Raw genomic sequence first — 12,595 nt, forward strand, 5'->3', positions numbered from 1 at the left:
CTTTTCAATAATCTTTCTGTATTTTAGTCTACAGTTCACATCTGAGAGCTGCTCAACTTTTATTCGCTTTAAAACTTTTTTACATGTTATTCTTTTCAATATGAAATTCAATTTTATCCTGCTCAAGACTAAATAGTGATCACTTCCAATTTCAAATCCTCTGTACACTCTGGTGTCCTGCACCAGGGAGAAAACATCACTATCAACAATAACATAGTCAATGAGACTTTTCTTCTTCCTTGCCTCTTCTCTCCATGTGAATTTGTGCACATTTTTATGTTGGAACATGGTGTTAATAATAACCAGTCCATGTCCTGAGCAGAAATCCAACAGATATTTGCCATTATTATTAGCTTTGCTCTTTTCTCCAAATTTTCCCAAAACATTTTTGTATGTCTCACAATCATTTCCTACTCTGCTATTTAGATCCTCAACAAGAACCAACTTTTCCTTTTTCATTGTGTCAGTTGCTTTTTCTAAAGCCTCAAAAAATTCCTCCACTTCTACCTTAGTAGAACCTTCTGTGGGACCATAGGCACAAGTAAGTCTCATTGTCCAGTTCCCCATTCTCATATTTGCCCACATTACTCTACTTGAGACTGACTGCCATTCAAGAAGATTAGCCTTGTATTTTGTGTTGAATACTATGGCTACTCCTTCTTTTCCTTGATTGTCATTGCCTGAATATAACATTTTGTATTTATTGCTCAGAAAGATCTCACCAGTTTTGGTCTTTTTTGTTTCAGTCACCCCTATTATGTCCATCTGGTACTTATCTAATTCCTCAGCTAGCTCCATTTCTTTGCCATTCAGGCTTCTTACGTTGATAGTACCGATCTTTAACTCTGGTGATGTTGAGTTGGGGTTTGTTTTCAGATTTGTTCCAGTAGCTGACTTTTCGCTGTTCGCCCTGGTTTCCTGGCGAAAACAACGAGGGCCTCGTTTAACCAGGCGACGCCCCAGCCGGCATGAAATTTTCTCATGTTGTACCATCATTTTTTATTTTGGTTTAACCAATAAGAATACAATTTGGTCGGCTAAATCCCAAATTGCCAGCCCATCCTCGTTCGTTCAGTATCCAAGTAGATACCCAACAGGGTGCACCATGAGAAGGTGAGGATTGGACATTAGGTCAGAAGCCCTGGTCGGTTCTCCGCATTCCTTTAAAGGCTATGTGGAGGTCTCCTCTCAGTTATACAGCTTTGACCCTTAATCACCCCATAGCTATAATATTAAACACTAAATATGATGATAATCTTCTTGAATGGAAGGCAACATCAAGTAGACTGATGTCTGCTAACATCAGAATGGGAAAAGAAATGAGACTTATTTGTGCTTATGGCCCCAAAGAAGATTCTACTATGAAAGAAGTGGAGGAATTTTTCGAAGCATCAGAGAAGGCAGCTAACACAACAAAAAAGGAAAAGTTGGTCCTTGTTGGACATCTAAACAGCAGAGAAGGAAATGATTACCAGAATATAAGATTGTTTTGGGAAAATTTAGAGAAAAGAGCAAAGCTAATAATAAGTACTTGCTAGACATGGATTAGTTATTACTAACACCATATTCCAACATAAAAATATGCACAACTTCACATGGTGCAAGGATAAGAAAAGTGTCCCTGACTATGTGATTGTTGACAGTTATGTTTTGCTGATGGTTCAGGACACAAGAGTATACAGAGGATTTGAAATACAAAGTGATGAACATTTAGTGTTGAGCAGGATACAAAATGAGCTTCATACTGAAAAAAAGGGTGTGTGTGTGTGTGTGCGTGCACGCACATAAGAAAGTTTTCAAATTAATTAGAATTGAACGGCTATCAGATGTAACTGCAGACTCAGATACACAAACATTATTCAAGAAAAACTGAATGAGTTTGAAAACAAGAATCAAACCTTAAAGAAAACTTGATTCAGCCAGAGAGGCACTGGTGAAGTAATCGGCGATGATAGAAAAATCAGAACCCACAGTAAACTCAAGAAGTTAAAGAGGCAGTCAAGGAAAAGAAAAAAGCATATTGAAAGTTCCTGGAAAGTAAGTCAGCTTTTGCTCTTAGTGAATATAGAGAAAAATGTAAGAAAGCAAAGTGATGTGTAAAATTTGCTAAACAGAAGTCATGGGAAGAGTTTGTTAAGCACCTAGAAAATAAATATCAGGATGGTGGTAAAATATTCTGAAGGCTATTGGAAAAGCTCACAAATGGAGGAAAGAGTACTGTAAAAGAAATTAGAGATGATAAGGGAAACATGAAAACCGAGGATAAAGATGTATGGAATAATTTGAAAGATTGCTAAATGAAACGAACAGTGACCGCTCAACAGGAATGCCATCTGGAATATGTATCTATATTAGAAAAGCAATCACAAGCCTGAAATGTGGAAAGGCAGCTAGAGTAGATGACATTCAGCCAGAAATGCAAAAATATGTAAGTATTACAGTGGCTGCATTGCATAATTCAGAAGGCCTGGTCAGAGAGAGAGAGAGAGTTCCAGATCAGATGATTGGAGTAGAATGCTCATAGTACCCATTTATAAAGCAGGGAATAAAGATGAATGTGAGAATTACAGAGAAATTTCTCAACTGAGTGTTCCTGGTAAAATGTATGGAAGTATTCTTACGAAAGGGCTAAGAAAAATTGTGGTGGAGAAACTTGGAGCAAAACAAGAACAGGCCAAACAGAGGTTCTCAGGATCAGATTTTCACTTTAACACAAAGAGATGAGAAATCATGGGAATATAACAAAGATCTTTATTTATTTAAGTTTTGTAGATCTGGAAAAGGCATATGACCAAGGCGTGAAGGGGAAACTGTTTGAAATGCTTCATTTATATGGTGTAAATGGGATATTATATCAAGCAATACACAATCTTTATTTTAGTTGTAAATCAGTAATTAGAATCGGAGGTACATGAAGATGATTTGCTGTTAAGTAAGGTGCACAACATGCGTGTACATTATCTCTACTATCATTCATCATCTATATGGATTGCATTATGAAGTGGTATTAAACTTGATATCAAAATTGGAAATGTTAATCTCAGCTCTTTACTTTATGCAGATGGTGTTATACTTTTAAATAAATCCAGGACAAGCCTGCAGGATTCCTTGAGTAAACTGAATAACTGCTGTAATAAATTTAGTATGATAATCAACAATAAAAAGATAACAAAAAAAATAATAAGCAGAAAAACAATGAAAACATCAACTGTATTCTGAATGGTGAACCTAAAGAACAAAACATTTCAGCTATGTATGGTAGGGAAGTCAAATGAATAAATTCATATGGAGTAAGAAAGAAATTAGTCAAAATACTAAATTAGCTGTATACAAGCCAGTGTACAAACCACTTTTAACTTATGGATCTGAGAGCTGGGTTAGAAATGAAACTCTTAAAGACTGGAGACCACAGATTAAGGGATTGCCATGACAGTATCATATTAAAAACTAGGATATTATGAAAGAACTTGGCATTGTTAGTATTCAGGAATGTGTTAGCAGAGCTAATCTCAAGTGGTATGGCCACTTAAAGAGAATGAGAGAGGAAAGATTAGCTAAATAAGTGTTCTTCACCAGGATGACAGGAAAAAGACACAAAGTAAGACCAAGATGTAGGTGGATTGTTACAGTAAAAAGTGCCTTAGAAGACAGAAATATAAGATCTGATAATATCGGAATGTTGACAGATAATCTGGAGGAAAATTGTTGATAAGAAGTTTGTAACAATGTAACTTTTCATGTAGTATTATCAAAAGATCCTGCACACCCCATGAGGGTATATGTCACAAATTTTTTGATGGTGGTGGTGGTGGTGGCATTTTATGTTAACATGTTGAAACATCACTATATCATGTAATTTATTAAAATCATATCTTTCTTCATTTTCATGGTAAAACAAAGCCTCTGTAGTTTACCAGTACTGTGCAAAGAGGTGGGCTTGAATCCTCTAAGATGTGATGAACTTTTATCAGGACTTTTCAACTGAAGGTGAGTTAGCCAGTGCAGGTGGCATAGTTTCCTAGTGGACACTAACTACAAACATACAAGACATTGCAGATAGGAATTAAGATCCTTATCATATGTGGTCAGCAGGTTTCTAAAGATACCATGTTACTTTGCTGTGACCAGTTACTGGTTATGGCTGATCTCATACAGAGATACAGTCTAACATAGTTGAGAGAACCATAGCTGGCAGAGTGCCAAGAAGAGTCAATTCATGTTGAAGAGGAGAAAGGGTTAAGGGATGTACAATTTGTCACAAACATGTGCTTTCTTGTCTCGCTATACTAGCTTGATTTTTGTTGTTACTTTTTTTTTTTTGTATTTATTTGCATGATGGATCCAGTACTATTAACAGGTTCTGGTGTTAAACCTTTCATGTTAAAACTGCAAATCACGTAATAAAAGAATATTACATGATTTGCAGACATTCTGCAAAAAAGAATCATTAGAAGGCAGTCACCATGTTTGAGGCCGTAAAATGTGCAAGTGAAATTGTGCATATCGGAGTTGGCTGTTGAAAGAATTCATAGGGAATCAAAAGGTGTAGATAAGCCAAAATTTAAATCTCCTAAAAAGCGACAGAAAAAGAAACCCATCAAAAAAGTAGCTGTGAATGATTTTGATGTAGACATTATAAGAACTATTCACGAATTTTACGCAGTCAAGAAAAATGTGCCAAATGTTCCTAAATTGATTCCTGTTTCGAAAAAAATTAATTTTCCTTAGAAAAGAGAAACTTTAGGGTTTTTAAGAAAATCCGATTTCTTCATGAAATCGGATTTTCTTTCAGAAAATAATGGAATAAAAGGAAACTTATCATGGAGTGAAGTGCCATTGTTTAATCTAGAACACAATATTTGCGAGCAATAAAACGACGTTTCAGGGAGGAGAAAAGACTGATTGTGTATCTAGACGAAACTTGGATTGACAATAATTTAACTTTTGGAAAATGTTGGCAATCTAAAGAAGAATATGGAGTATTACAAACTGGAAATGTCTCACAGCACATAATAATTGTGTGTGTGTGTGTAGGTGGAGAAATGAGTTTTTTTTATCAAATTCAAATTTAATTTACAAAGACAATTCAAGAAACAGAAATTACCATGGGGAAATGAATTCTACGATCTTTAAAAAGTGGGCAGAAGAAAAACCGATTCAAAACCTTCCTAAAAATAAAGCTCCATCCAATTAAACAAAGCTCCAAATTGTTCAATTAGGAAGCAAGTCATTATGTTATTTGCAGTGAGATTGGCTCTCACTGCAAATAACATTTCTCATTCCCCAGATATATAAAAAATTGAAATGCTCAATTTCGTCAAAAGAAACTCGCCCCAAACTAAACTATTTAAATTTGACATGATGCTTAAAGAGCATGGATTCCTCGTTTTTTGAGACTACCATCATATCATTGTGATATTAATGCTATTCCGTATGTCTGGTCAGAAGTGAAGAATTTCATTCATCATCATGACATAACTGGAGATATTCATATGTCAAAACTTTTTAATATTTCAGTACAGGTGATTAAAAGTTCAAAACTGAGGAAAATATTGCTCTCATGTCACCTCATTGGAAAGTATGAATTGGGACAGAGACAGAATTATTGAAGAATTATGCAAAGATTTGGTGATTAATGTATGATGGTGATTCGGGTACAAAGGTTTTTTTTTTTTTTTTCCTTCAAAATTTTATGCATGTTTTGTTAAAGAGTCACAACAAGTCACAAATACCGTATATGTCAGCATATATGACAACTCTTAAATACTACAGAAAACCCATCGAAATCGTGGGTCGTCTTATAGGTGAGTATAAAAATGGAAGCTTAATTTCTTGGATGAACATTTAGGTAGTTAAATACATCATTATATAAGAAAATAGGCAGTGTTTAGAAACAAATCAGATTAATTTTTTGTTACATAAATTTATTTAAAATATTACAATAGATGTAAGTCTTAAAAAATAAATAATTATTAATCTCAATTTTCATGTTAATATTCTTCATCATCTGTTGAAAATAGTTCTTCAGATTCATTGTTTAAATGATCATCATATGGATCCCAGTTCGAATCCAGTGAATTGATTTTGTTTTCTTCATCATCATCAGTGTCTCACAACAGATCATCTTTCGTACCATCCATAAGATTAGAGAAAACCACACTTTTTAAATGATTTTATTGCAGTCTCTACTTTTACTTTATTCCATGCTTTGATCACAAAATTGCACAACATATCAAGTGATGCAGTGTGCATAGATTCACCATTTGTGAATGATTTTTCACCAGTCAACATCCAATTATTCCACTCTTCTCGCATGTGATCTTTAAATGGTTTGTTCAAGCAAACATCTAGTGGTTGCAATATAGAAGTTAAACGAAATAGTATAACAGCAATTTTTGTGTTATTTTTTGCTAGAAGACTTAGTATTCTCAGTTAAATGACTACGAAACATATCCCATACTAATAAACTATGTTTCTTCATTATAACGCCTTTTTGCATGTTCCACACATTATTTATCCATAATTTCACACCATTTTCATCCATCCATCCTTTTTTGAATCTGAAAATGTACAAAAACACCTGAAGGAAATTTTACCTTAGGTTTGATATTTGAAGATGATCATTGGTTTTAACTTGGTTCCATCAGCCAAACATGACAATACAACCATAAACCTTGTTTTTTTTATGACCTGCACTTCGAACTAGCACACTCTTACTACCGTTAGACTCCACTGTTTTATTGCTTATCATATCAAAGCACATTGGAATTTCATCCATATTTCCAATATTGACAGTAGCGATTTATGTTCTTGTCTCAACTGAATAATAAATTTATGGAAACTGGTAAGTTTGTAGTCAAGATCTGCTGGTAGTTTTTGAGCAATTATAGTTTTTTGTCATATTACCAGATATTTCTGTTCACAAAACGATCGCACCATCCTGAAGTAGCTTGAAATTCTATACTTTCATCCGGATTTAATCTTGACCATTTTAGTGCATATGCTCTAATCATATTTCTTGTAACAAGATAACCATTCTGCGACATGATTTTCCAGTTGTGGCCATCGGGTGATCCGTTATCATCGCACATTTTTCCTTTGGCAATTTTTTTTTTCTTCCTCCATTCTCTTACCATCTTCTCGGTCATGTCAAACTTTTTTGCAGCAGCACAGTTATTAGTTTGCTTTGCCATTTTAATAACCCTTATTTAGTCAAGCTTCATATTTTCTTCGTTTTGTTGCTAGGTCCATGATTTTAAATTATAACAATTTTAATAATCCTAAAATTTAAAAAAAAAAAAAACATGCTAAATTAATAATTAAAATTGGGGCTAATCACTTTTAATTAGGGTAATTCATGTAAATACTAAATCTATGCTATGCAAAAAAATAATGGATATGCATAGATATAAAAATAACAGATGTAACAACAATACTGTACCTAACGTTGCATTAATACAATTAAGAAGAAATTGGAGGGGGGGGGTGTAGTCTTATACAACTGACATAAGCTTAAAACCTAAAAATAGCCTAAAATTTAGGCCTCATCTTATATGGCGCTTGTCCTATACGCCATATATGGTAATTAATTGGTTTAGGACATTAAAGTGACAGTTTTCTGAACTGTATTTTAGAATGGCTAAGTGCATTTGAAAAAATTTGTTTTTCTGTGTAATTATTTTTTTATACAAAACTTTCTTAAAATAAATTTCACTTACAATATTTTTTTATTGTATACCTGTTCTTAAAATTTTGTTAATACTATATGTAAAATTTTCCAACTGTTATCCAAGCAAAATAATTACCACTTTAAAAACTAGGATGTTCATAAAAGAAAGCTTATCTTCCAATATTTGTAATAATAAACAAACTCATCCCACGAAACAGACTGATTAACCTGTCATCAGAATGGATTCGCCTTCTTCTGCCATGTGCAAAAGCGTTGAGAGCTCTCTCATCTGTGGTCGAACTATAGAAGGGATTTTCCTCCAAGAAACTCAGCAAATTGGCAGCGAGAACACACACAATTTCCAGACAAAAAATATTGTTGATGGTGGTGATAGTGGGTGGTAGATTCCATTGATGGTAGTAGTGTTGTTGTGTGAAGTTGGAAAATTAAGCAGTAAAGAAGATGGCAAGATGTACGTAGCAGAGTAAAATACCCTTCCACAACGAGTCCTTGCAGGCATCACGTTGTAATAATAATAAAATGCATTTGAAACTTTTGGATCCTTGAGTGGTATATGAATTACTGATGGCAACCAGTTGTTATAAATTTATTAACCAAAGTTATAACAATTTCAAGCAGCATTACTAGTATACATTAGTTGAGGTCAATAACAGGAAAAAATTATTGCTTAATAAACTATTTCAAAAATTGTGCTACAATTGATGAACAAGAAAAAATCTCCCAAAATACTAAACTTATATTGAAAGTTCACCGTATTTGAATATAACAAACCTGCTCATTATAAACTACTGAAGAGTCATGACAAAAGTTCCATAGATGCAGTGCTTTGCTAAAATACCTGACTATAGCAAATTATCCACTGTAAAGAACTATTCCTGTGTTTGCTATTCTATATTCCTCAAAAAAAATTAAGCACAGTCAACTCTCACCACAGCAAGCATCATTATTACAAACTCACTCCTTAGAACACACTATCAAAAATTCTTGAGTGAAGTCTCATAAGCCATAAGATTAATGCTATCCTAAAAAAAAATTCACTATAGCACACTAATCCCTATGAGTTCTCTACAGTAACTTGTCTGTAGTCATAATTTTACAAGTAGACATTATTAAAACATCAAATTAAATAATTAGTTCTTGTAGATGAGCTTATATGTAGCTTTTAATTTTTCAGAAATTGACAACATATACTAGAATATTAATTATAAAAAACTAATACTTTCATATAATTATATAACTATAATAAATAATTAGTTATAAAATTAGAAATTTTTTTCATGTCTTGCAATTAAGTATATGGTAATACTGCTTTGCATATTTTCTTTTAAACTTGGCATTATGATAACTATATGCTCATTGCTGGAGTGAGAAATACAATTTTATGCTTTATGAATTAAAAGCTTAATATTTACCTGACTTTTCTTTGTAGGGATTGTTGTATTTCTGTTGATAAGTTTTGTAAATACACCACCCAGAGTCTCAATACCCAATGACAGTGGTGTAACATCTAAAAGAAGAACATCTGTAACATCACCTGCAAGAACGCCTCCCTGAAAATTACAAATTTACATATTTTGTAATCTGCATTTATTTAGACACACAATAGATATCTATTCCAAGAACCACAGTTCATTTTACTACCACGGCTCTATTAACAAATCACATACAATTTCCATCTTTGCTTTATATTCTAAATATAAACAAAACCTAATGTAAATTAAATTCTTTACCCACTCCAATGAGATGTGTTTCACTAACAACAAAAAGTGTGACACTCGTGTGAATATCCTATTTCAGATTTTACTCAGAAATAGGATATATTATTTCAGGCTAATGTGACTTACATTAGCTCTGCTCCAACACACTGTTGAATGTTAACAATGCAAATTTCTTTCTAATAACTGCATTTTTAATATGCATCTGGCATTGATATCATCTTTTCACTCTTTTAATTCTTCACAGGACCCTCATATCTCTGGCTTTGAATCAGCTGTTTTATTTTCTACCATAAGTCTAAGATATATAATCCATTTTCTTAACACTATCTTGTCTCAGCTGGTTTAGTGTTGGTGTTGGATAATTTCTTCTCTTATTCCATATAAATTTATGGAATAAGAGAAGAAATTGCACCCAACCATAGTAGCTTTCTTATTCTGTTATCTATTTCCATTTTTGGTTTAACATCTGCTGCCATTAGATTACTATTATTATTACTTTTATGCTATATATTTGTATATAATATAAATACAGATCATTTAAAATTTTCACTTAAACATATCAAGAAGAGGAAAGATATTTAAACTCAAATAAATGTATGAATAGTAGCTAACAGATTTTTCTCAAACAACTTACCTGAATAGCAGCACCTACTGCAACAGCTTCATCAGGATTAACTGCTTTACTAGGAACTCTTCCAAATATTTCTTGAACAGTTTCCTGAACCTGACAGGGGGAATAAATAAATAAATAAACACACAAACAAATAGTTGACCCTTGAACAATGTGGGGTCACGGGTGTTATTAAATATTAAATATTATCAAATGTTATTAAAGAAAATCAAAAGTGACAATACATTTACAGTACTGTATTTATCGATACCGTAAGTTTACATCATCAGTTTATAAGATGAATCATACGGGCTGCAGAGTTTAAACATGACCGTACCAGCCTTGAAGATAATCCACATGAAGGACATCCAAAAAGTGTAACATCAGAAATCATTGATCAAGTGCGCAACATGGTATTGGATGACTGGCGAGTCAAAGTGCATGAAATTGCTGAGACTATAGGAATTTCAAAAGAATGTGGATATATTTTGCATTGAAGAATTGCAAATGAAAAAGCTTTGTGCAAGATGGGGTGCTACGCTTGCTCACAGCAGATCAAAAATGCACTCGCATGAAAATCTCTGAAAAGTGCTTGGAGCGTTTTAACTAGAATAAAACTGATTTTGTGCATCAATTTATTACTATGGATGAGGCTTGGATTCACCATTACACACCAGAATCTAAATAGCAATCAAAACAATGGATAGAGGCCAGTTGTTCAGCACCAAAGAAGACAAAGCTGGTTCCATAAGTAGGAAAGGTCATGGCGCCGGTGTTTTGGGATGCTAAGGGTAAAACAATAACCAGGAAATATTATTCCAATCTTTTCGATAGTCTCTAGAAAAATTTACCATCTTCCTGATATTTATTTTCAAGGTTCTTACTAAATTCTTCTCATGACTTTTGTATAGCTAATTTTACACAATGCTTTGCTTTCTTAGATTTTTCTCTGTATTCTCTAAGAACACAAGATGACTTACATGCCAGGAACTTCAATAGGCTTTCTTCGTAGACTACTTTAGCTTTCTGGGTTCATCATGGAGTTCTAATTTTTCAATCCTTACAGATAACTTCACCACGTGTCCCTCTGGCTGAATCATCGAATGTTTTCTTCCGGGTTTGCCACTTAATCTCAAAGGTTTGTTTCTTGTTTTCAAACTCTTTCATTTTTTTTCTTGAGGCAAGGTTGAGCAACTTTCGGAGTTCCCATACGAAAGCTGCTCAACCTTACTTTGTTAACTTTCTTATACACTTTTCTTTTTAATATGAAATTCAATTTTATCCTGTTCAAAACTAAATAATGATCACTCTGTATACTCTTGTGTTCTTTGGTAAAACATCGTAATCAACTATAAGTGAATGAGACTATTCGTATTTCTTGCATCTTCCATCCATGTGAATTTGTGCACATTTTTTTATGTTGGAACATGGTGTTAGTAATAACTAGTCCATACCTGAACAGAAATCCGGCAGGGACTTGCCATTATTATTAGCTTTGCTTTTTTTCTCAAATTTTCCCAAAACATTTTTGTATGTCTGGCAATCACTTCCTACTCTGCTATTTAGATCCCCAAGAAGGACCAACTTTTCCTTTTTCATTGTGTCAGCTGCCTTTTCTAATACCTTGAAATATTAGTACAGCCTTCTGTGTGATTATAGGTACAAATAAAGCTCATTGTCCAGTTCCTCCATTCTGATATTTGCCCACATCACTCTACTTGATATTGCCTACCATTCAAGATTATCCTAATAATTGATGTGGAATAATATATCTTCTCATTTTTACTGAATGTTATTGCCTGAATATAACACTTTGTATCTATTGATTAGAAAGATCACACCTGTTTTGTTTTTTCAGTCACACCTTAATATTATGTCAATCTGGTAATTATTCAATTCTTCTGCTAGTTCCATTTCTTCTCGTTGATAGTACCAATCTTGAATTCTGCTGGCGTTGAGATGGAATGTGTTCAGGAAATAAATCCCAGATTATATTCCAAACACAATAAAATTATACCAATGGTAAAACACATTCTGACAATGTTTTTGTTGTCAGAATCTTTTTGCATTTGTAAGATTAAAGTGCAAACAGGCACAAGTTTTGCATATATATGGAATTACAAAATGCTTTTCATACAGGAAGGGCTAATTTGAGTAATAGATGAATGTGAATTTTAAGAATAGGATGTGGTTAATAACTATATTACATTCCCAGGAACCAAATGAATAGTTTGTTAGAATGGAAATTTTGCTTTCCATTATATTTCATTTCCAAAATGAAATATATGGTGGGATGTTGCTACAGACCTGGTGGCTCAGTTACAGGGGACAAAGAAATGCATAGCCAATTTAGCCTTATGGATACCAAACAAGTATTCATTATGGATGACTTTAATTTTCCAAACATTGATTGGGTAGATGAGAAATCTCATGATAAGAAAGAAAGAAGAGGCATTTATTGAATTGTTGTGAGACAACTTTCTCAAGCAGCATGTGAGAGAAGGAACTCAATGTCAAAGAGTGTTGGATTTGCTCACAGCGTCAGAAGGGGGCTCTGTTAAGAATATGACTATGTTA

At 33.4% G+C, this 12,595-nt stretch overlaps 1 protein-coding gene across 1 annotated transcript in view; it reads right to left on the reverse strand.

Annotated features, from left to right (window-relative positions):
- Hsc70-5 (Heat shock protein 70 cognate 5) overlaps positions 1–12,595 on the reverse strand; it is a 197,603-nt gene that overhangs the window by 64,114 nt on the left and 120,894 nt on the right. Inside the window, exons 10-11 of the mRNA XM_090392437.1 lie at positions 10,043–10,132; positions 9,103–9,240 (exon numbers count right to left, since the gene is read on the reverse strand). Of these exons, the coding sequence (XP_090248563.1) occupies positions 9,103–9,240; positions 10,043–10,132 (228 nt within the window). The remainder of the gene's footprint in view (positions 1–9,102; positions 9,241–10,042; positions 10,133–12,595) is intronic.

This window comes from Typopeltis vanoorti, chromosome 5, assembly GCF_054136105.1.
Source record: "Typopeltis vanoorti isolate ZY-2024b chromosome 5, IOZ_Tvanoo_1.0, whole genome shotgun sequence".
Classification (NCBI taxonomy): Eukaryota; Metazoa; Arthropoda; class Arachnida; order Uropygi; family Thelyphonidae; genus Typopeltis; species Typopeltis vanoorti.